The 25912-nt window shown below is 41.2% G+C and overlaps 1 protein-coding gene across 2 annotated transcripts in view; it reads left to right on the top strand.

Annotated features, from left to right (window-relative positions):
* The window catches only part of znf827 (zinc finger protein 827), a 79473-nt gene extending 53796 nt beyond the window's left edge, over positions 1 to 25677 (top strand). Inside the window, exons 9-15 of one of the 2 annotated variants that reach the window (XM_049567823.1) lie at positions 8330 to 8467; positions 9718 to 9889; positions 11963 to 12129; positions 15652 to 15861; positions 17596 to 17773; positions 21105 to 21155; positions 21485 to 21624. In XM_049567823.1, the coding sequence (XP_049423780.1) occupies positions 8330 to 8467; positions 9718 to 9889; positions 11963 to 12129; positions 15652 to 15861; positions 17596 to 17773; positions 21105 to 21153 (914 nt within the window). In that variant the 3' untranslated portion in view covers positions 21154 to 21155; positions 21485 to 21624. Of the gene's footprint in view, positions 1 to 8329; positions 8468 to 9717; positions 9890 to 11962; positions 12130 to 15651; positions 15862 to 17595; positions 17774 to 21104; positions 21156 to 21484 lie in introns of both variants that reach the window. The other variant, XM_049567814.1, reaches the window with a different exon arrangement.
* The last annotated feature ends 235 nt before the right edge of the window (positions 25678 to 25912 follow it).

Here is a 25912-nt window from a genome sequence, read left to right as displayed (position 1 = left end):
CGAGTTACTCAACATCCAGTTACACATGAAGACACCTTTAAATCTTAGTATACGGCCACAAGGACACATCTCAATTAACCACCTCCAACTTAACATGATCTCACCCTCCTCTGTGGTAAAACCCCCTCTCCCCGTTTCATTTTTAGAGCTCCATGCAGCCTTTCTGCACTCTCACGCATTTCCCAACCCAAAGGCCTCTGCCCAGGGCATCCCCCGTCTCCCTCTCCTCCCCTCTTCCCTGGCATCCCAGAACTTCCCTCCATGTTCCTTTGGCAGTGAGAGATCCAGAGGTTAATTAGCTTGTGCCAGCTTTGCCTGTCCCTCTGCCAGTTAATGAAAATCTGATTGGCTTCTGGGTGTCAAGAGTGTCCTGAAAGTTAATTCGCCCAGACCACCTCCCCTTTCCCTTGTGTGTTTAAGCTTCAGATCCAGCCTCTGCTGCTCGCTCTTTTACTGTTTTACTCTTTTCACTGTATGCCTCTCTACGCCTGCTCTTTTTCTTTTGTCTATCTGCATTTTGGTTTCAATCAGTTTTGTCACCCTGCTGTTCTAAATATTGGTGAGTGTTTGTAGTTGCAGCTGTAGGAAGGCAGATCTTCAATCAAACAGATTTTCTGTATAGTGGATGGTGAACTTAACTGTCCTTTCCTGTTAGTTCATGCCACCTTTCCAAAACAACAACATAAAGAGACTCATTGGTTTCGCTAAGTTTATTGTGGTATTATTAATTTAGATCCTAAAATGAAGTGTGAGCAAAAACTGTATGAAATTATAGACGTAGCCACCGTGACTCCTGTTTTGAAGCCTCCAGTTCAGCATTTTAACCATTACCATCTTGGTTTCTTGGAGGCAGAAGTGACCATATTTGACTCACAGACTGTGATGATGCCTCATAGGCTGTAAACATGTTTATTTCTGCTATAAAGTTGAGCATTTTAACCTGGGTGTCTATTGGGATTGACTCACTTTTGCAGCCAGCCTCAACAGGGCATTAGAGGAACTGCAGTTTTTGGCACTTTCACGCCGGCGTCTTTTTTTTTTAGCGCTTGTAGTTTCCACTTGTTGGTGAGCAATGAGTGACAATTGACTGTTGTGTTAGAGTCTCAGAACCCATCGGCTATCGTTTGACAATAATAAAGCCTCTAGAGGCGACAGACAATATTTCAGGCTGATCCGGTGCAGAGAGCAGATATCCAGGGTGAGACTTCTTCTTCTGTGCGCTGGTCATTTCAACTTATCTTCATAAACAGATATCTGAATAACAAATATAAAGTTAAACTGTTAACTATGACTGATGGTTTCCAAGATTGCATTTCAGCCAATGCGTACTGCCTCTCCACATGGACTGTTTACCTGCCCTTCAAATACGAGTGGTCAAACCAGAACACGTCCAATACCAAAATCTTGCCCCATTGCCCACATACTCAGCATACAGATATCTGTTTATAGAGATTAGCTGTCGTTATTTTGTCTTGAAACTTGCTGTGTATTTAAGAAAAGCTGACATCATTATTGCAGATATTTTAATAATGCATTTGACAATGTACCTGTTTTTTTCTAGAATGCAAAATAGTTATTTTTATTTATATTATTATAGTCAAGTTATGATTAAACACCAGGAGATAAGGGTTGTATTTTTATACGCTCATAGATGATTATGTTCACTCCACAACTATTTATCTGTGAACTACATAATTGGCAACCACCCTTAATAGTATTTCTGAGACGTAAAAAATGTTAATTTTAATAGCTGCTAATGGTGCATGAGGCCAAAACCTTACCTCTCCAATGATCATTTGTATTTCAGTTACCTTGTATTACGTTGAATTTATGAAGAAATTTTGTTTTTCCTGCATACCTCCAATGAACCCAGAATCCAAAAACTGGGGAAATTCTTGATGAGTTGACTAAAAGGGGATCCTTTCCCTTTCCTTTCCGACAGGGTACACTATCTTTAAAGCCAGACTCCGTTGACGACAACAGTAATTTATCACTGCCTTGATCTGTTTGTTTGTTTGTGTTATTGTGTGATTTTGATGTTTTAACAGGTCAGTTTGAATTCAGCAAATTCCCATAATAGCACAAATAAACTAACTATTTGAGGCAGCGATAGACCAGCAACTCCCATGTTCAGAAAGGTAAAATTACTGTTTTTGTCAATGGAGTATGGCTTTGAAGAGAGCACTGATAAGTTTCACTTATTCCTTGTTGGAAGGGGTGGTCTGTTTGAGTAGTACTGAGTATATGACTGGATAGATGAAACTCAGATAACACTACAAGAGTTGTGTGGGAGTTTGAAATGAGATGTTTTGATATAGTACTGCTGTTGTTAAACACAGACACCTATGCCTTAAATTCATCAAGAATTTCTCCATTTTTATATTTTTCCATCATGGAGACATGCTGAAAAACACATTTTCTTCATTAATTCAATGTAACATTGGTGATTAATTGATAGACAAATGGTCATTGGGGGGTGATGTATTCCTCTAAGCAAGAAACAATAAGTAAGTAGGAGGTAGTGTCTTCTCTCCTCAGTCTGGGGTTTCTTACGATCCTCATTTCTTGTTTGTGTCCCTCTCCCTCTCCCTCCAGCTCTAATAGCACTAATTAAACCATTAACCACTTCAAGGCTCACGCCACACCCTAACTGGCTTAATCATCAGTGTGTTAGCCAGGTCGTGGCCTCCAGCCCTTGCCATCCGGCTTCTCATCACCTTGTGTGACCAGGCCGTCCCCTAGTTTCACTTATGAGTCAGGACAAGTTAATGCCTTTATGTGCTAAGCTTTAACTACAAGGCTCCGTAAGAAGGTCTAGGACTCTCAGAATAACACACACACACACACAGACAATAAGTTAGGAGAGAAGCAGCGTAATCAGGCAGCTATACTTGGATATCAGGTCGTGTTGAGAGGCGGGTTGCAGCTAATGCAGGAGGTCAGGATGTCCACGACCCGCAGGTTGGTCAGGGTCGCAGTAAGTTTCTTGACATGTCTCGTGTTGTGACACCTTCACCGCCTGTGTGGCTTTACTCTGCGTGAGGAACCACAAACATAGCCACTGTGTGTACTGATTACTCATACAGTTTTCAGCTAAATGTTGCTTTGCACTGGTCCATTTACATGTATTTACCATCACACATGTGCCCTCACTCACCTTTATTACAGTGGTGAGTCACAAACCTACTGGAGACAGACGATTAAGATATTCATCCCACAGTTATATAAAACTGAAAAGCAGGAAGTTCTTACATTGGAGAGACTGCCTCTTCATCAGACATTGTGTTTGCCCTTTTTCTTTTCTGTTTAAGAAATCAACTTAAATGATTTATTATCAAAATAGTTTCCCATTCAAATTGTGTCAATCAACTAATGGACTAATAATTTCAGCTCCAGTTAAAAACAGGCTCTGCTTATAAACTATTTCCTAATTTGCGGTCCATTTTTGATATCCTAGAAACAATATTTCATAGAAGGAACACTGTGAAAATAATATGCAAACATTATTTTATTCAAAAGCAGTTTGAACCTGATGTAGCTCCTCAAAGTTCAAATACATTTCTGTTCAGTATTCGAATTTGTGATAGCTGCATTATTTCCCTTGCAGCATATTTGGTATATCTTAGAATGAATCATAGTTATATATGCCTTTTTTAAATTAAGATTAAGATGCACTTGAATTAGATTATTTTTGACCAGTTCTAAAACAGTCCATTTGTGGCACATACCAAAATTGCAAAAAAAAAAAAAAAAGATAAACCTATATTCCTTCCCAGCAGGGAGGTTCAGTTGTTGCAGCAGCAGAAGGACATTAAGTACAGATAAAAAACAGAAAGCAAAATAAATACATAATGAGAGGTATATAAAACTGTAATAAGAACAGAATAAAAACAAAGTACACAAGAGCATATGGAGACAAACAAATGTGGCTATAGGTAGTGCACATGCATCTCACACTTATTTTGTGTCCCTTTTTACCTTCCAGCTGTCTGCGTACACAACAGATACCTTCCATATGCACTGTATACTAACCATTCTCCTCTAAATTAAGAATTTAAACAGTTCTTTTGTGTGCTTGAATCAAACAGAGTGTGCTGTGTTTTGCTTTGACAGCTCCAAAAAAGATGTGTGAGGGCAAATAAAAGCAAACAGACAAAGACACACATCATAAATTCATTAGTTTGCATGTTAAGGGGCAAAGAGGGGATTAAATCTGTGACACAGATACAGAAAAAAAAAAATGCTCCAGGGTTTGTGAGTCATTGACACAACAATAAAATGTCCTTTCGCACCACCTTCCAAAGCCGATGCATCTGTTCTTTAACATTTAGTTAACATAAAACATACCCCCAAATTCCTGAAAACATTCTGCTTTTCCTCATTGCGGCGTCTTTACCACCACAGTCACCTCATCAATGGGTTTTGTAGGGCGGCTTTAAAAGGAAAAAGCCCTTTTAATGGTGAAATGTGCCTTCAAGAAGCTACCACAACTTGGTGTTCGGTATAAACTGTACATTATGTGACTTAAAGATTCAATTTCTCTTTCTTTTGTAAAGTCAGAACTGTCAGGCTCATGTGCGCTGATTTCCATCTGCAAAGAATCAAAACTTTAAGTGAGAGGGGGAAGTAAGCAGCAGAGTTTTTCCATCCTTTATGAACACTGAGAGTAAAACTCAGAATAACTTAAAGAATCTAATGCCTCGCAAATACAAAAAGTTTTGTCCAAGGTCAGTGCGTGTTGTGTGTTCTCTGCACATTGCAGATGAGAAGTAAAAATCCTGCCTCCATCTGCATAAGTTGCACAGCACAATGAGAAAAGTACTATACGTTTTTATTCTGGTTTAATTCAAAGCAGAAACTTCAATTCTTCAGACTCTATCAAAGCATCTGAAAATAGTCGCTCTCATTCTTTTTATTTCTTTGATTATGGGGTGCAGCGGGAGGGAGGGAAGGGGGGGTGACATACAGTAACAAGAGCTACAGTGAAACGTGTATGCTGCAGGCTTTAGAGCAAAGGACTGGTGCTTGCTGTTAACATTAAGAATGCATTTGCACTGCATCCCACCCGCAGGCGAGACAAGGAGCATCTGTCAAATGGTAGCAGACAGGTTTCTGTCTTGTGGGTTAGCAAATTAGCCCACAGTGTGTCAGTTCTGTTGTCTCACTGAAGTAAAAGGGAATGAGACTTTTCCTGATAAACTAGACTGGTATACCTCCTAGTTTTTGGCTGAGCACTACTTTACCAGAGAGTAGCACGTTGCCATGATTTAAAGCAGCCAAATGAGTGAATGTCATGTTGTACTTACACAGCATCTTAATGGAATTAGATTAATCATAGATAGATCCACTGCTGGTAAAATGTGATGTGAGTGTATTGTCTCTTTCACTCTCTAGCCCCTTTTACACTGCCTCTTCAGGGTGGGAATTTCATGCTGTCATGCTGCTTTGCCATTCTGTATAAAAGGTACGATTGTGGAGTGGGGGGACAGAGTTGTCTCGCTTTTAAGCCAGCAATCGGAGGTACGAACAGAGCCGAAATGATGTCTGTATGAAAGGGACAGCCAGCAGGACGGGATCAGTGGCAGCACGGGTGTACTGTTTTGAGGGCATGTTATGTGTCTGACCCACTGCAGAAGATTTAAAAAGTAGCTGATTGTAGTTAGCAGCTAACTCGAAGACGAAGAACATGGCCACAAATGTCCACAAATTGGGAAAACAATGAGGTCAGCTGCCATAAAAGAGACAGTAAATGGTATGGTTCTGTGTAAAAATGCAAAGGGGACTTCATAGTGGCCCTGTAGTTTGACCTCTGTGTAAAAAGGGCTGCTTATTTCTTCTGTATCTTGCGTCATGTCATTGATTCTTTTCTGTGTCATTTGTCCCATCTCCAGTCCCCCTCCATCCTCTCCTGCCTGTCTGTGTAGTCGGGTGGAGACCAGAGGCAGAGCGCTGTACGTAGTAATGCAGGCTGATTAGCATGGGAGCCACACGGCCTCCATAGGAGGGCTTAGAACTGATGAGCGGTGGGAGAGCACACGGGCACCTCAACAGAAAGAGAATACTGTATGAGGTTATTAAAGCTGGGTAGAATATATATCTCAATTTATTTATCACTTAAGGGATAGGTAACGAAAAAGTTCAATATTCAACGATACACATACAGGTAGCTTTAAAGCTCACCAAGTTACATATAAAAACAAGATGTGGTTTATGGGGGGTTATGTGTCAGACTATTTCTCGACCGGACGTTTTCATTTTCTTGTGTCTTGGCAAATCTATTGTTTCCCCTTGTGTCTAGTCTTTGAGCCAAGCTAAGGTAATTTCCAGCTGGTTGTAACTTCATATTTAGTGGACAGATATGAGAATGGCATCAACGTTGTCATCTAACTCTCTGTACGAAGGGGAACAAACATATTTCCCCAAGTTGTCAAAGTCAGTGTTTCCCAGAGGTTGACTGCTTTGAGGTGGCTGCAGGTTGGCAACAAGAAAAATATTTGAAAACAACATTAAATAAAAGTATAAAAATTTGCAGAAATGTAACTGTCAAGGTTAAAAAAAAAAAATTTATTTTTTTTTTTTGCTAGTCACCATTATTGTCATAAGGCTATAGCAGGTTTTATTGCGCGCAACATAAAGAGTTGTCAAATTGAGTAACAAGTAACGCACATTTCACTTGTCTCTCCTCTCGTGTGCTCCACTCCGCTGCGGCTCCAGCCCTGCCCTCGGTGAAGTACAGAGAGGAGAGAAACTTGCGTGACCCTAAATGACCGCGAATGCAGAAAAGTTTAAACCTTGTTTAAAAAAAGTTTAAACATTGTGCAGAAGAGGTTAGAAGCCAAAAATGGCTTATGGAGATACCTCCCCTTTAAAATAACAGGGATTGTAAGTGAAAAGCAAAAGTTAAAAACAAATTTTAACTGATCAAAAATTCAAAACAAAGCAATGACACAAAATTGATAGAAATGTACTCATTACAAAAAATTGTATTTACATTCTGAAATGTATTACACATGCATCAGTAAAATGTTAAGGGTCTTTTCAGATGTTTTTTGAATAACGATTATGTCCATGTTAAATGTAGTGAAGGAAGAAGGTTGTTCCAGTGAGATGGTCCTCTATTTCAGTGAATATTGGTTAAGGGACGTCCAACAATACCTTAGATTTAAGTGCTTAGAGTGTCTTGTGGAATATCAGTGACTGTCTAAGGAAGACTTAAATAAGTTCTGGAAAACACTGGGCAGGTCATGAGTCAGGTGTATATATTTATACATGAATACACATGTCTGGTATTTCACCTTAAAAACTGATATTGATAGTGATAGATATAAGCTAATAATTTCTTAAGAGAGGAGCAGATGAGTCGCGTCTTTTAGCGAAGATAATCACTCTCAAAAATTTCTTTTGAATTAGAAAAATCTTGTTAGAATAAGTTGGACATGTGGCAGCCTAAGCAGTATCATGCAACATTATATGAGGATAAATTAAGCTGTAATAAAGAGTTACATACAGGAATGATTAACCAGTGAACATACTCTACATAAGATACCAACCGACATCTTTTTGCAGACAAGTTCAATACGATATCTCCATGTTAGTTTTTCATCTGCTATGACTCTTAGGAATTTAATGCAAGGACCCTGATTTATTTCGATGTTGACTTTGTCTTTTATATGTTTTTATTTTTGTTATATTGAGAGAGTTTGTCCATCTGAAACCATTTGGAAATAGATGATACCTCATCATTTCAGTGTCTCCCCCACAAACACAGATCTCTTGGCCTGGCCCCATTAGGCTTGTACAATTATAGGGGAAACACTGCAAAGTGTTCTTTAAGCAAATATGAAGTGAAGAAACAGTTGTATTGTTCCAGCTGTTTTACTGGTGTTAAATCTCATTAAAGATGGATGTAAATGGGGCATCCTGGTGGTTAACACACACACACAATATTCTGCACTGATCACAGCTTTCCCTGGTTTGTTTCTGACCTGCGCTGCATTCATTCCCCTCGTCCCCCTTATCCCCTTGCTTCCTGACACCTCTCATACATCCACTATTAAATAAATAAAGGCAAAACTTCCTGATGATAAAAATACCCTACAATTCAAAGAACACCACTATCACTACATTAGCACCTACCACAGCAGTGTGTTGTGGTTTGGTAGTTACGGTTTCAACATCAAGACATATTATACTTAAGTTACTTTGATTTATAGCGTCATGACTTTACAGCCTTTGGTCTACCTGCTGGATGCTTCTGTGGCTGATTGTGTCAGCAGTGAGTGATGAGGATGGTTTTCTGTGTTTGTGTGCGTGTGTGTGTGTGCTCCAGACTCAGAAAAGGATGACGGCGAGCCGGGAAACGGGATCGCCCAGTGGAGACTAAACGAACAGCTCTTCCCCTGTCCTGTCTGTGGCAAGGTGTTCGGTAGACAGCAGACCCTTTCCAGACATCTGTCTCTGCACACAGGTAAATAAAACACACCACCGCCGCACATTTGCATGTCTTTGTCGAATGTATAGATGTAAGCTGGTGTGTTTGTGCATGTGTACTTGTGTTTGTGCTGCCCACAGTAAGTAAATAAGGTTGACTAGACTAGATTACCCTTCCTTTAAAGAGATTACTACCATGATTAGTCTCACTGGGAAAACTGCCCGTCTAATTACCCAGCTAGAGGGATGCCTCACAGAGTATCCACACACACACACACACACACACACCAGTATTTCTGATGCAGTCACGATTGGTTCCCTCATTCACTTTCTCTCTCGCACTCGGACACGGGAGACTTCCTCAGGATGAAGCTGTACACTCCCCTGTGTCTTGATTACACTGTGTTTTCAAACTTGGCCCTCCTTTGCTCCCAATTGATCCATTCTCTCCCGTCACTGTCTTCCGCAATCCCTCTCTCCATCCTTATTAGGAAAATAAATTAATAAGCATCCCGCTTATGCAATTTTATTTAAAGCCAATGAACGCCGGATTAGAAATTAATGCAACCTACTTGGGACTGCAGACTAAATCACTGGGCGCACAAATGGAGACTCGTGTACAAAATGCCCCCGCACAATTGGACATGCTCTCACATTTTGCGTGCACACACTACACGACACACACACACACACACGCCATCTGAGAGCGTTGGCTGTGAACAGCTTGGCCACACCACAGAGAGCAGAAGCAGGGGCATATGTCAGTGTGATGGTCTTTTTGGTTTCCCCGGCGACATAAAGGTTGCCTGGCTTCATGTCCTTGGGGCAAATGGTGTGTGTGTGTGAGTGTGTGTGTGTGTTTGAGGGGGAGCTAGAGGGAGAAGACATGTTGTTATGTTGATTTGTTGCGGGATTAAAGGAGAGATTGTTATTTTGCATTGGTTTTTATCCAAATTATTTTATAGTGCTGGCGAATACGTTAAAATTATGTCTGTACGTGCCTCATATTTTCACTATCATCTACAGAATCATCCAGATGCTACTCCGAAAAGTTGATTTTGTCAGACATCACAAGGTGTTTTTTTTTTTTTTCTTCTTTTTTTTCTTCCTCTTCCAAGGATCAGAGTTACAGTTGGGGTCGGGCGAAGGTGAGGCAGGGTTAGGCATTAAGTAATTAGGTTTAAGCTTGCTTTGAAGGCTCAGAGGCTGAGTGCAGCTTAATGAAATATCATCTGAGGTAATGTTTACAGTAACCCGAGGTCTTTGTGTTTGTGTTTATTTTTGCAGAAGAGAGGAAGTACAAGTGTCACCTGTGTCCTTATGCAGCCAAGTGCAGGGCTAACCTCAATCAGCACCTGACCATCCACTCTGTCAAGTTGGTCAACACAGACGCTGAGCAGATCGTCAGCGCTGTTACAGCCGACTCTGCTGAGCGCAAGAACTGCCCATACTACTACAGGTAGTGATAACAGAGCAAAACACAACACACAAATCCTTTTAGGATGTCTCGAGCCAATATCAGGGGTCGTAAACTCTTTGAAACACTCACCTCACGCCACAAAAACAGTTTCTTCACATCTGTAGCTGGCCTCATCAGCGAGACACCCTCCCAAAATAGACTTCTGTCTCTATACGTTACATGAACAAGACACATTGTATACAAAACAAAACTAGCTCTTTATGATAGCTATAAACAAATTCAAACACTAGAAACAGTTCTGTTTATGAAATGCCAGATAAATTTACTTGTTTTTAAAATGTTTAGTGTTTTAAAACTAACATTGTTATTTGTTTTGTTTTTTTTGTACATAGCATAAATTACAGTCTGGCTGTAATGGGTTTATGAAGGAATATTCTAAGTGGGCTCAATTACATTTAGCATGTTCGTAAAGAGTTTTCCACTACAAAGTCAGGTCTCATATCTGCGGCCATAAACATATCAATCGTTTTGGTGATCAGGTAGGAATGTCTGCCTAAATGCTGCGGGGATAACGTTAGCTTGTAGCATGTGTGTTGCTCCTTGTTTCCATTTTGTTCCACCCACTGACACACAGGGGGGAGTGAAATGAGTTAACATGTTTGAAGTACTCCCATTGATGTAACATACAGTTGTGTAGCAGATGTGACATACCGTTGTCATTTTAAGTCTCTCGCCATCCCCCTTTATGTTTCACATCGAAACCAAAGTAACACCCAACGCCAGACCTGTAGGTTATCGGAGGATTTTCTATTTGTGGTCTGGTTATGGCGTTACAGGTGTTACTAACCACTTTGTAACGAGCCCTTTAGCGTAGTGTGCATCCTAGCATGTCTCATTGGAGTAGAATGTATTGCTTTGGGGTGGGATGGGCACACAGCGCATGGCATGTTACGTCGTGTGTAGTGGCGCTGAAAACATAACATTTCACACAGTTTAAGATGTATATTTTATTTCTGCAGATGTAATAGTATTGCAGTTTCCAAATAAGTTAAAAAATAGCCGCCCACAGACGCCATAACGGGAGATACGGTGAACTCACTGTCTTTGGTTTAGCTTTACTCACTGTTTGATGATCCAGGGTGCATTGGTTGGTTTGAGAGTAGATTGATTTTCAGGTTTGCAAGATGGCGCTATGAACTGATTGTCTTGACTGTCGCGTTTAAAATAAATGGAAACAAGAATCCCCAAACAAACATTCCCCAAACAAAGGCCTTCACAAAAACTAATTCAAATCAATGGGGTATTTAATGACTTCATCAGACAATAGAATCTAACCAAATGGGTTGCGGTTAAAGACTGTAACCCCATGGTGTCTTCCACGCTCCAAACGTTAGCCCACCTGCCTTTAATCAAAGGTTGCCGCATTAGAATGACTCAAAAAATAATAGAAAACTAGGACTTGCTAGAAATGGTGCTAACAAATAGTAGGTCAACAAATTACTCGGCTCGTGGGGCGTCAGCGGCTTAGTGGCAGAGCAGACGCCCCATGTACAAGGCTGTTGCCGCAGCGGCCCGGGTTCGAGTCCAGCCTGTGGTCCTTTGTTGCATGTCATCCCCCCTCTCTCTCCCCCTTTCACGCTTGTCTGTCCTGTCAAATAAAGGCAGAAAATGCCAAAAAAATAAAAAAAAAATCTTAAAAAAATAAATAAATAAATTACTCGGCTCGTATTGCATACCGAGCCGAACGCCTCGCACAGAAAGGTTCAACACATGTATTGTTACACCCTTGTTAGTTAACCATCTCCTGGCTGTTTTTTAGTGTGTTAGAGTGTTCTTGATCTTCCTCTCCAAGTGAATGAGTGAATTTCCCAAAATGCTGTACTTGTGTACTGGAATACTTTTATGTGGCTAATGATGATCTGGAAAGAGTCAAATAGCACCACGTCTGCAGTGTTGAAATATTCAATAATCTTAATCAAATTAAAAGAAATGTATCCGTGCTGTACCACTTACCAATTTATGCAGACATAATATAACACTAAAGCTGACGGTCCCCCCCCACCCCCTTGTTATTCTCGCCATCCTTCCCTTTCCTCTCTGTTCTCTGTCCAGCTGCCATGTGTGTGATTTCCAGACGGAGCTGAATGCCCAGTTTGTCAGCCACATGTCGCTCCATGTGGACAAGGAGCAGTGGATGTTCTCACTCTGCTGCAGCGTCTGTGACTATGTCTGCATGGAGGAGAACGACATGAAGAACCACATTAGTACTGGACATGCAGGTACACAATCCCTGGTGACACGTGGTGGTCCACTGGTCCTGAGTGACTGAATTAATGAAATAGCCTCTCTAAATGTGTTGGGTTGTTTTTTTGAGTTAATCAGTTAGTTGTTTAGTGTATAAATTGTCAGAAAATAATGAAACACTCATCACAATTTCTTAAAGCTCATGGTGACTGTTCCAAATTGCTTATTTTTTTCTATCCAACAGTCCAAAACCTTAACATTTGCAATTTATTACTATTACATAACAAACAAAAGCAGCAAATCCTCCAAACCAAGAAGCTGACAGACACTAGAACTTAAAAAAAAAAAAAAACTAAATCGATCATTAAGACTTGATGATTCAACTTTTCTCTCGACTGACCAAAAGATAAATCGCCCTGTCGTTTGAGCTCTGGGGTAATGTTCCTGTGTTTGCTGCTCATGCAGGCTTCTCAAACATGTACTGAATAGTAGCAAAGTGCATGATTCAACCCCTAGAAAAATGATTTATGGAGTTATTTTCAAAATTACTCTCACATGTTAGAGTGGGTGGTAGCTTACACATTGTGGCTCTTGTTCACAACTCAGAATAGAAATACAGTGCAGTACTTGGACAGTGACACATTTTGTATTGTTTTGGCTCTGCACTCCAACACATGGGGTTTAAATTTAAACAGTGACTGACGTTAAAGAGCTGACTCTCAATTTTTAAGGGTTTTTGAAAATTGTGGATATGAATTTTTATACGCAGCCGCTCTGATTTCTGACAATGATGAGGTTACAATTCATTCAATCTCGGAGTGCATCGGCTAATGTCTGACTGATAAAGTCTCTGAGGAGTGTGAGAGACAATATTTGGGGCTGATCCGGTGCAGCCAGCAGATATACGGGCCAAGGCTTTCTCTTCTGTGCGCCAATCATTACAGCTAATCTCTATTAACATATCTGCATATATGAATGCAGCTACACTTTTAAAAAGCTAATATAAAGCTAACTCTTAGTCAGACAATAGCCGATGGGTTCCAAGATTGTATTTCAGCCAGTGTGTTCCGCCTCTTCACACACCACACTGTCAACCTGCTATTCAAACATGATTGGTCAATACTACTCAGACTACAAACGGAAACCTGAGCACTTTGGATGCCAAAATTTTGTCCCGTTGCCTACAGACTCTGCATACATACGCAGATATCTGTTTCTAGAGATAAAAAATCCTGCACTACAAGTAATTGTTTGTTCTATGAGAGTGAAAAATGACAAAATTGACACATGTAAATGTATTTTGTCTGACCAGCAGTTCAAAACAAAGGATATTTAATTGACTGTCAAATATGACTGAGAATAGTCCTTTAATATGAGGTATAAGATACTCTTTAAAATGAGGAGGCAGAATATGAGGAAAATATGCTCTATACTTGTATCATTACTACAGTAAAAAAGGTCCATGATGCAGCTGTGTTTGAGAAGCTGATACCTTGAATTTGTTTTGACATTTTGCTTTAAATAATGACTTGACTGAAAACCAATTAGCAAAATCTGTTCAGATAAATAGATTAACTAACTTACTCGTAGTTTCAGCTCTACTTTCAATTCAGATCCAAAGTGTTTAATTACAGAACCAGCACAATTAGCATCACTGTCTAAATACTAAATAGACTTTAATGCACCTTCCCAGTTTTTTACTGAGCATTAGTTCCAAGTCAAAACATCCTAATGTCCTAATGAAACAGTAATTTACACTTCATAAACACGTAGTTGCGTGTCAGTTCAGAGGACACGGGGAAAGACAAGCAGCAGAATTGGGTTTCACAAACAATCCTCCTCCAGTCGACCTTCTTTGGACTTTTAAAGCTGCTGGTGTGAACCCCTGGTGGTCGATATGAGTGTTTTTGTCTAAAACAGCTTTGTCCAGTTTATTGCTGACGTTTTGCTCTTCCACTGTTCCTCAGTGTGTGTGTGTGTGAGTGAGTGCATGTGCTGCTTGTGTGTATGTGTGGGTGGGTGGGATTGTCCGGCCTAGACAGCTGAGGGGTCTTTCAGAGGCCACAGTGGCCTTGTTTATCTGAGAAGGTTGGCCCTTATCGTGCCTGAGGGGAAAAAATCAATAGGCCTTGGGTCCTTTGGAGACGAGCTGGGTTTACGATGCCACTGTGGCCATCTTTTAAGTCTCTCAGCCTGGCTTGGCATTTATCTCAGTCTCACACAAGATGGACACCAACAACAAACACACAAATGTACAGAAGTGTGGCTTATGGTCACGTCCTGCTGCCGTCTGTATGTGGAGATTTTAGTAATTTGTTAAGGTTTTGTTAAAGTGTCTCTACTTGAGGTTTAAGGCAGCACTTAGAGTGAATCCAGATGGACTGTAAAAGGCTAGTTATCTGGTCAACTGTGTGGACACGCCCAGGCGGGAGATGGCTGAGCGCAGCAGGTGTCATAGTTCAAGCTGACCCCCTGTGAAGGCTGGTCTCAGCATGGGGAGAGGGTTGGTTGGGTGCCCTTCTCTGTAGGGGGAAGGTGGTGAATTATGTGATGGTACTACTTGATATCTACCTTGGATACTTTGGCAGATAGGCAGGCTTTGCCTCTTTATTTCCGCTCCTATATCATGATTGTTGCCGGGCAATCATAGACGAAGCTTTTCGTGAAAGAGAAAACGGAATATTTTTCAGTTAAGGTGTGTTTCAAGGTCGAGGCCCACTGGCTCAGAGCAGTGCCTTTTTTTTCTCTCTTTTTGCTTATATTCTATGGCATTAGCCTTTTGGATATTATAAGAGAAGGCAAGTGTATGTTAAATACTGCAGCAGAGGAGATAAAAGCTCCCTCAAGCTGGTTCAATACTGTATTCAAAATGCTGCTAAGACTGCGGTGTGATTGACCCTGGTTTACTTAGATTTGATTGAAGGCAATTAATCATGTCTTCTATTACAGTATAATTCCTTGTGTGTGCACTGCATGTGCACATCCTTGTATGTTTTAGGTAAGCATGTGTTTGTGTGTATGTGTGTGTTTGTGTGCCTGTATTAAAAAGATAGGTCAACCATTTCAGGATCCGTGCAGCCTTTCCTCCCTGCTTTCACTCCCTCCTGAGTGAATGCCCTTTGTTGAGCTGTGCCCTGAGATGCTCCCGCCATCTTAGCTCCTTCGGCCATGACCCGCGCTCCTCACCCCTCCCTCCCTCTCGGCCCCCTCCCCTTCTAATTCCCTCTCTCTTCGCAGTGAATTGCAGACTTAGAGAAGGGGATCAATAAAAGCACACTGCATCTTGATTTGACTGGCAGCAGGGCCTCGGTCAGAGCACAGGGCTGCCGAGGCTGCCTGCCTGTGTTCTGTTTGTGTGTATGCCGGTGTGTGTGTGCATGTATATAACGATGGGGTTCTTGAAACGGATTTTCAGCACAATTTCTGCAGGGTTTCAGGTAATATCTTTGCTCCAGGGGCTTCTTTAGTCAGGGCTGGTGCATTTGTTTCCCCAGCATTGCTTTCCATCGAAATGATAAAGATTTCTCACCTTCTGCCATCTCTCCTCTTGTGTCCAGGTCTGAACTCAAGGAGTCCCCTCAGCGAGACCAAGAGCACCTCATCGTCCCTCTCGGCCCTCAGCGACTCACTCAACAGCTCGGAGGGCGGAGACCTCACCCACGGTAACGAAGAACTCAGGGGCCTGCTTGCCCCACCCTCCTCCGCAGGCAGCCAGTCCAGCTCTGGAAGCCACTCGGGATCAGGAACTGAGGACAAGTCTGACAAAGGCAAGGAATCATGGGAATTACTGCGAACACATACACTTCACCATTTTAAAGCCTCTGAAAACATCTCCATTCTGTCTCTACAGCGCTGTATAGTCATGACTGAATAGACAACAATAAAACAACACATCAGGTTATATTAATGAAGAGTTTCAGAGTCAAATCTTAGCTTATCTGCTTCATCTGGATTTTGTGGGTGTGATTTAAAGGGATTTGATTGACAGTGACCAAACAGCCCACTAACTGTCATCAAATTCTGCTTCAGAAGTTGCTAAATCTGGACTGGTGCACACAAGTATTATTTAATTAATAACCCTCCTCCTCTAGAGCTGTACTGAGACTAACCACTTACTCTTTGGTCAGAAATCTGCTTGCACTGGGTGACAGACCAAATATGGACATCGAGAAATAAAGTTGATTTGTGTAGCATATTTCATATGACAGACTCAACGTGCTTCAAATAAAAGGCAAAAACAATAGGTAAAGATCGTACATGACAAAAACATGCAAGATAAGAAGGCTTTATTAAAAAGGGAATAATAAGAGTACTGAAGTATCCATTAACCACACCATTTAAACCTCTCTACTAAGAGCTTGAGAAAATATATATAGTTTTCAGTCTGCTTTTAAAAGACGACACTGTTGTAACAGACATAAAGAAGACGTTCATTATTACTCCTGTCATTTATAAATACACCCGTTAAATCAGAACAGTTGGAGAACGATGCAAATGAGTTCTGAAATGACACGTTCATTTACTTAATTGCGTTCATATGTGGCCTAGTCCAGGCAGTTTTTTTTATCTTCCATTAAGTAACTTAACGACACACTTTATACTATAATGTATGAAGTCTTCTGTGTGTCTTTCTAAAATCTAAGAAAAAGTCCCAGATGATGTCATCAGCATTATCTGGATGTACAGATTCCTAACCAAAAGTTTACATTACAAACTTGGGGTGTGGAGTTTAAAAGTTGCGGGCATATGCCAGGCACTGAGGGTCTGAAAAAATATTTGTGAGATACATTGTTTTTGGAGGCTCAACCCCTGTTAGGGAGTGATAGTCAGAATGTCTTCGCCCAGCTGTATCAATTTATTATATATATTCTTTTTATGTGAGTGGGCATCAGAGCATGTGAGCCGAGTGGAGCGGTGAGAATTTCCGCTCCTCGCTCACAGAGCTGCTCGTTCCCTCCGCTCCTTCGCTCAAAGGCGCTCCAAGCCGCTCCGCTCAATATCGCTCCGTGCTTGTCTCAGATTTCACCCCGCTCCACTCAAAAAAGCTCCGTTAGTGTTACAGGAATAGTGCACCTGTATGACTGCTCAGTTTCCTTTTGAAAGTACTTAGGAAACTTGATTGTCGAGCTCGCAGCAGCCAGTTTTTGACAGGAAATTGTGAGTGTGTAAAACACAGACGAATTTAAACTCATGGTGTGAGCAGTACCAGAGTGAAATTGGAGCGGGATGGAGATGAGGCAACGCTCTGACTTTTAAAAAAAATCTGCTCTGTGTTCCATCCAAAATTCTTCCACTTGCGCTCCGCTCACATGCTCTGGTGGACATTGGTGAACCTGACTTTTCCCTGAATCTGAACTCCCTTTGTTTCAGGTTCTGGGGTCAGGTTTTAGTCATGCTGAGTCTGAAGAGCACGACCAGCCTCTGCAACAAAATTATCAAATTAAAAATCATTGGAACAGACTCAGTCTTATCTCATCCTCTCCTCTTTCCTTCCCCTCCAGGCTTCGAGTGTGTCTTCTGCAATTTTGTGTGCAAGACGCGTAGCATGTATGAACGGCACCTCCAGATCCACCTCATCACGCGAATGTTTGAGTGCGACGTCTGCCACAAGTTCCTCAAGACGCCCGAGCAGCTGCTGGAGCACAAGAAGTGCCACACCGTCCCCTCCGGAGGGCTCAAGTAAGGAAAGCAAGTACAGACAGAGGTTCCTAACTCCGCCCGTCCTCCCCCTCCCTCACCCCCTCACCCTTTCAATTCACTACACACAAAAACACACATACAGTACGTCACAGTCACAGACAAATGCTAGGGGTGTGCAAGTTACATACGGCATATGGTTTCAGTAATTATTTTACATGCACCATTTAACTCATTTGATATAGATAAAACGATGCATGTTAAATAACAAAGGATACAAAAAGATGCATAATGTTATATACATTATTCTGGCTGACATTATTATGGTTCTTTCACTAAGAGCTGATTGAAGCAGCCATACAGCTGAAGACAGAAACAGATTTGTGGTCCTATTTGAAGATTATTCCAGCCATGTGTCCTTAATCAGTTAACCTCACTTTAATGTTCATTATCTGCAGCCAGCAAATGAAATGATACAAGCTGTAGTTTTGCTCGACAGCCTCTCTTGGCAAGTGTAACTTATTAGACAGTGGTCTCTGGGTCTGCAGTGGCTGCTATGAACAGAAGGGAGAGTGGAAAGGAGATGGAAATGGGCTTCCCCTCAGGGTCTGTTGTTCCACTGCCCACAGCTAACAGCCATGCCAAAGAAAAAATGTCTGATGAAACCTGCATTCCAGAAAGCTCCCTTTTTTCCCCCCAATACAGACAGTAATATGAAATTTGTTGGCACACCCCTAGAAGATAATCATTTAGGAGAAGCACAAATGTCAGATCACTTACATCATAGCCAAGTCAGTCCAAATGTATATGAAATTAAACTAATGCATGCTTTGTGATACACAGCGTGCATTTTGTGGAAACCCTGATAAAAAGCTTTTAAATACAGCATCCAAACCTACCCCACACAAATATATATACAAACATATGAACATGTACTTAGGGCTGCACAATTAATTGATGACCATAATGATTTTGGCTTCCCACATTTAAATGAACATGATCAGCTGTGATACTGATGTTTAAAATGCTCATAGAAAACTCCGCTGGCTATCAATCAATTAACTCAAAGCCTCCATTTTTAATGTGTGCACCCTGCTGCAGCAGAATGAAAATCATCCCTTCATCAATGATCATCATATGTTGTTTGGAAGTATTTCCAATTTAAAAGAGAAAAAAAATCATATTCAAAAAGTGCATGAGACGTGTCCTCGCCACAAAGCAACACAACCAACTTGTTAAACCATCTGAAGAAACACCATAATGTGCGGTACATTAAAGGCCAAGAACAATAACGTCTCTTTACATTTCCTCACTGAATCTCCTTCTTTAGCCAGCGTCAACTCAGACATCCATATCAGTGACTCTGTACGGCCCGTCACAATACCGCGACCCCTGTAAAAAAAAAAAAATTAAATACAGCAGTGGAAACATCCATCCAGCTCCCAAAGACGGACTAAAATAACCAGTGCAATCGCATTCCATGTGACCAAAGATATGTGCCAATAAACCTCTGTTTTCATGTGGTCGCATTCTGTAATGGCATTTTTATTTTTAGTCAGCTTATATTTTGGTACAGTTATGTTACAGTTTATTTATATTTAGCTTTTAGGAGATGCACTGAATTAAGGTGAAGAAGAACTGTATTTTTTTTTAACCTTTATTTTTGGATTTTCAATATAAAACAAACGCTCAGTGCATCATTTTAAAAACTCAGTCACAAATATCTTCACAGGTAGAAAAACAAAAAACAGTCCTAGGACTGAAATATTACGAGTAAAATGAAATACATATATACAGCGATAGAGGGAATACTGCTACTCATTTAGACTGTTACAATTCACTACAGGGCTTCAAATACAATATTTGAATCGTATTCTTATTAGAAAACCTTAAGTCTTATGTTTTTACAACATGGAAGTAAAAGCTGTGCTCTGTTCATTTGCAGTAAAAATCAATCAATGAAGAATCGTGATAAATAATCGTGATCTCGCTACTGTGTAAAATAATTGTAATCATCATTCTGGCTATAATCGTGCAGCCCTACAAGTACTCATGCACATTGGATATAGTTGTCTAATTCTAACAAGGCAGCCTCGCTCTCCTAATAGTGACTGTTTATGCAGCTCCAGTCTCCTCACATGCTTCCCTCTCCATCTCCATACTCCAGTCCCACAGGAGCCTTTGTTGTACTGTGACACGTTTATGTCCCATTTCAGGCCTGTCAAGCTAACATAAAGCCCATCTGTTGATCTCAACATCCACACCACACACTGATGATGTTAGTGTCTGAGCTCAGGCCAACCCAGGGTGGCAGTCGACAGCAGAACAGCTCCAACACATGACAATATTTGACTAAATATTTAGGGGTGAAAAAATGCAGTAAATGAAACATTTTGTGAAGATTCATTTCAAGTAACACGAGCCATTTTTTTGTTTTTGAGTTGTTCTCATAACTCCAGTCTGTGCATGTGCAGAGTCATTAAGTATCATTATGATTACCGCCTCATCTTGTCATAAACAAAGATCTGTGTTCTATATCGTTTTATTTCTTTTCTTCCTGTGCAGCCATCAGTGGAGTTAGAATGTTCTAAACATTGCTAAATGTCTGGAAATGGTAGCATTTCACTAAATGTAAACCAGGAAGCTGCCAACACAGTTATGATGATTTATACTTTATACATATCCTGTGGCTAACAGAGCACAAACACACAAGAAGCCCCCTTCATAGCTCAAAGATCTCCACACAGCATCTTCAGTCACTAACTTGAGGATTTGCTGCTAGCTGTAGAGTGTGCGTGAATACATGTACAGGAGTTTTATAACGGTTTTAAATGTTTCTTCTGTCTGGTGTTAATGTTTTTGAAGCCAGATTGATTTTAAGCTAGCTACTCAGAAGGGAAAGAAGCAGGTAGAGGATATTTTCGATTTTTTTTTTTTAATTCAAGGGAGAAAAAAGATGGAAGAAATGAGCTATTTTGATACTTTTTATATTTAAAGTTATCAGAAAATATGCTTCTATGCTGTTCTGTTTATATCTGCACATGTGGGTTATATTTCCAGCTCTTCAAGGTTTACACAGTCTCTTAATTTATGTAAACCACATTTATATTTACTTTTAAAAGCAGGCAGGATTTAGCCAAGCAGGTGTAGAGAGAGTTAATGGACCTTAAGGGCAAACAGGTTTTAAATAAACTCCTATTGCCTATATTTTCTAATCTCCAACGTCCAGATCAAGATTTTTTTTCCTAGACCAGTGTGTACACGTGTATACACTTGAGCAATGTGAAGTGTTTCTATATATGTAGGAGTGTGTAGAAAGGGAGAGAGGGCCTTGACCATTTCGAGGTTTTTCTGAGGTGATTCTGTTCTGCAGGGTTTGTGAAGCGCTTTGGGGCCCAGAGCAGATGAAAGGTGCTATTTAAATGTAAGTGCCACTCCATTCCTTCATTTCCCTTCATGTCCTACTGCTCCAATCTTTTCTCCAGCCTGTCACCCCCCCTCCTCCTCCACACACACATATACCTGATCACTTCAATTCTCCCACCATTAAACTGCCACACATACCACCATGAGCACACAGAACTGTACATGATACACACTTTTCCTTTACCTGTCCTCCTCCTCTTCATCATTTTGTGTTATTAAATTTCAAGGTGTGTTATGTGGTTTTGAACGTACACTTTCCTTCAACTGTCCTTTGCTTTTGTGTGCTGTGTCCTCCCTCCCTGCTTCCCTTTTTGTTGCATTACTCAGGTGCCCTTTCTGCATCTACTCCACCAATCGTCCAGCGGCCATGGAGTGCCACCTTAAGACGCACTGTAAGATGGAGTACCGCTGCCGCATCTGCCAGGGACTGTGGCCCGACCAGGCCTCATTGGAGGCCCACATGCGCGGGCACCGCCTGGGCAACCACTACAAGTGTGAGCAGTGTGGCTACTTGTCCAAGACGGCCAATAAGCTGATCGAGCATGTGCGTGTGCACACGGGCGAGCGGCCCTTCCACTGCGACCGCTGCTCTTATAGCTGCAAGCGCAAGGACAACCTCAACCTGCACAAGAAGCTGAAGCACGCGCCGCGCCAGACTTTCGGCTGCCAAGAGTGCCCTTTCACCACCACACACCCCTTTGTCTTCAGCCGCCACCTCAAGAAACACCAGAGTGGAGGAGCGGGGGGACTGGACGGAGGCTTAGGAGGAGAAGAGGTGGAGGACGATGAGGAGGCAGGAGAGGAGGAGCTGCCACTCCAGGGAACATCGCCAGGGGGCTCTTCACTGCGAAAGAGACAGGAGAACTTCCTGTTCAGCCGAGGAGGAGGGAGCAGCGGAGGGAGTGGGAGTAACAGCCCACTCATGAGTCTAACAGCGTCCCAGGCGCTCCAGTCCGTTGCCCTGTCACTCACACTGGGCAAGTCCCACCAGCTGGACGCTGGCAGCCCTCTGCACTGCGTGGTCAGCACGAACGGCAACAACGCCACCAGAAACCCCGGCGGCCCGAGCAGCGGCAGCCCCTCCCTCTTCCTCCCCTCCTCCCGCCACGTGTTCGAGCAGTACAGGAACTGCGAGCGGGCGCACCTGATCCCCCTCACCACCTTGTTCACCCACAACAGCCGCTTCACATTCCACTCGCACCTCCACTCCAGATGGCGGCCCGCCACATCTCCTCTCCTCTTCTCCTCCAACTCGGCGTCCCCCTCCCGCTCTCCCTCCTCGCCCTCCTCCCACAAACACTCCTTCCTGGCCTACCTGGGACTGATGGAGAGGGCCAAGACTGTTTGACCTCGCCCACCTCCTCTCCTCCTCCTCCTCACTCTTTCCCTCACTCCTCGGACGGTGGTGTGAATGACACTTGACCACTGCAGTGGGAGCAACGTCTTTTCCAATCAGACCAGCAGAATAAGCTGGACCAGACAAACATATTGAAGAAAAGAAGAAAAAAAAACATTTATAAGAGAAAAAGGCTGTACATGCTAAAAATGCATTTATATCAAAAAGCTGCTTTTCTTATCAGTTCTATCAATTGAATTATTACTACTTCAACTACTACTCTCTATTACCTTTTTTTCTGTTTTTAAATGTCTGAATGACTTGGACCCAGTTGCATTATCTGAGGAAACTAACGTATCTCAGTTTTATAGATATTTTTCTTTAGTCGTTTGACGAGATAAAAAGATGAAACAAAACTTGCAAGTGCTATATTTTAGTGCATTTTTGTCTCTTGCTATTATGCATCGAAATAGCATGCCTGTGTTTCAACTAGCTTTGACGTCATTAGGAAGCTAAATTCGAGATATCCTGAAGTGTTAGCGGTGCAACGTGGACAGAACCAATGAAACGGAATGCTTTTCATTGTAAAAGGCACGTTTCCAAAGCAACGCCTCAAACCACGCACTTACTTATTTATCAGTCTTGTACATAGTTTTGTAGCCCTTCCCCTTCCCATCTTTTTGATTTCTGTTGGTTTTTTGTATAATGGTGAAACCATATTATGCATCGCTGCTGCCTGATATCACCCCCGTCTCGGAGTCATTTCAGTGGGTTACTAGCTAATTTTAATAGTTCTCACAAAACAGAAGATAAGCTGTGATGATGTAAATAAGACAAATCTGACCTATCCTGACAAGAAATATAGATTTATTGCTAATAATTTGAAAGTAAAATGTTGACTATGAATTTGCACTCGCAGGTGAATAAGCAGTGAAATAACGACACGACAAACAGAAACATGAATTCATTATGTCTGAGACCAGGTGGATATCAGCGCAGCTCCACGTGCAGAACTATGTATGACGCACCTATACTTAGAAGAGATATATGAGATAACTGTTTTGTGGAGGTGACCAGCTCTGGGTTAGCGAGCTACCCACAGCCAGGGTCACCACAGGCCGATTCAATGGTGCTTTTTGGAGCTTTTTGTAATTTTTTGTGTACAAAAAAAATAAGAAAAAAACTGTTCCAAAATGACTTGAATGAATGTATTTTTGTTTATGTACATGAAAAAGAAGCGATACAGAAGTGTGAACAGGGACGTCTTCTGTGCTGGATAAAGACGGGAAAGTTAGTGTGTTTGGTGGCCTTCTGTGTCTTTTGTTTGTTTTTGTTTTTATTTTTTTTTTTGTCTTTCAATTTTTTTATTATTATTACTTTTTTTTACTGAGCCTTTTACATCATAATAAAACATTTTCTACTAACATTCATAGAGGAACCCATCGTGAGAAAAAAAGCTCCTGTAGGTGCAATGATGAAGCAAAGCCATTCACTTGTACAGCGTTGCGTTCAATGGCACTGGCTTCTGTTAGGCCGGCAGACATGGTACTGCGTTATGTCCCACCCCCCTTTGAGTTTCAATTGCACTTAATGTAGTTATACGTCAAGCCAAAAGCACTTAAATCTTTATTTTCCTTTTTTTTTTAAGTGCAAACTTAGGTCCACCAGGTTACCGTAATGTGAAGTGGACAGTAGTTGCTGGAAATGACTCAGTCAACACCCCTTAGTTTCACATGTAGGCATTTCGAGCGGTGCAAAAGGGTCTGCCTCTGTGAAATCGGAGAACGTCAGTGAATACAAATTGCATGAATTAGACAGTAGAGGTCAAGCTCTCCCTGGGAACTAAAGGTCCCAGGCTAAATTGTGATAGCCAGTTTTGCACAGCGCTGCACTTTTTGATTAAGAGAATATGTATTTATCCGTAAATTGCTCAAAAAGAAGTATGTTTGCAAGACAGGGCAGCATAGTACAAGCATTTTATTTTGAAAAGATGAAAAAAGCTTTACCCATTACTGATGGCGCTTGTGTTTAAGTGGTCTTCAAGCCAAAATCCCTTATTGTAAAGGGATTGTTTTTTTTTTTAAATTTTCCTTCTGTTCTCCTTTTGTTTATTTCACTCATGCATTTTTCTTACAATGAATCATTGTTGCTTTTGTTTATTTTTCTACTTAAATCATGTCAGAAAAATGTCGATTGGACAGAGAAAATGAATTGTCGAGACCAAAATGTAAGTCGCCGCAGGATGTGATGTTAGGATTGAATCCGTCACTACCTGCCTCTGGAGCGATGCCTCGATTGTCCCCCTTTACACTGCTGTTTGTTTGTTCCTTTTTGCTCTATCAATGTCTGGCATGCTGTCTCTGGAGTGAAAGGAGCATCCCTTCAACACACACACACACACACACACACACACATACATACATACATATACACACACACACACACACACACACACACTCTCCTTGTACTATCTACGTTATCTTTTATACTCTAGTGCCACTTGGTGGAAGGAAACCACCTGAGACTTCTGAGAATGAGTCAAACTAATTGTCAGGGTCCAAAAGAAAAAAAGATGAATATAAAAAGAATGTGTCCACTCTTGACACCTTTTTAAAATGTCTGCCTTTTATTACAGCGTAATCATGAATGGCTGCACTTATTTCTGTCCCCCCTAGTTTGAGTGTAATGTTTAAAAAGGCAACAGGGCTCTATCCTTTTAAAAACCGATATTCTTAAGCACTTATTCTGTTTATTTTTGCCCACTTGTGAGCAGCACAGTGACCTTTTTTTATTTTAAAGCTTGACTACCTTCTCAGCACTTCAGAGTATGCATGACATTGCCCTCAGCACTTAATTGTGTTTAAAACTAACTCCCCTCGGTTGCATTTAGTTAGCATCACACTGCACTGTCTACAATCAGTTAGCTTTAAGTTTGGCTGTATTTTATGATTAGAAAAAGGCTCAGCTATCTTTTGGCACTCAGTAAAGATTGGTATGTGCTGTACAAAGCTTTTTTTTATTACTCCATTGTTAAGGCTGTACAGGGTTGTGACGATAACTGGTAAATAGATCATTTGTACTTTTTTGGTTTTGTATTTGTTTTCTTTGTTTGGCATTATTTTATGTTCAACTTGCCAGGTCTAAATGTAACAGGATTTGAAAGTAAAGCTTACATCAAATATTACGTCGCTTGTTTGTCTTTTCATTCTTTTGATGGTGAGTATCATGTGTATCCACGACCTCAAACTGTGTCTCTCTCACTTTTCTACACTGCAAAAACTCAAAATCTTACCAAGAATATTTGTCTTATTTCTAGTCAAAATGTCTCATTTCTAGTCAAAAAAAATCTCATTACACTTAAAATAAGACTCATCACCTAAAAAGTTACTTGTTTTTAGGCAATTTTCACTTGTTTCAAA

The sequence above is a fragment of the Epinephelus fuscoguttatus genome, linkage group LG3, assembly GCF_011397635.1.
Source record: "Epinephelus fuscoguttatus linkage group LG3, E.fuscoguttatus.final_Chr_v1".
Taxonomy (NCBI): Eukaryota; Metazoa; Chordata; class Actinopteri; order Perciformes; family Serranidae; genus Epinephelus; species Epinephelus fuscoguttatus.
This window is presented reverse-complemented; position numbering and strand designations above follow the sequence as displayed.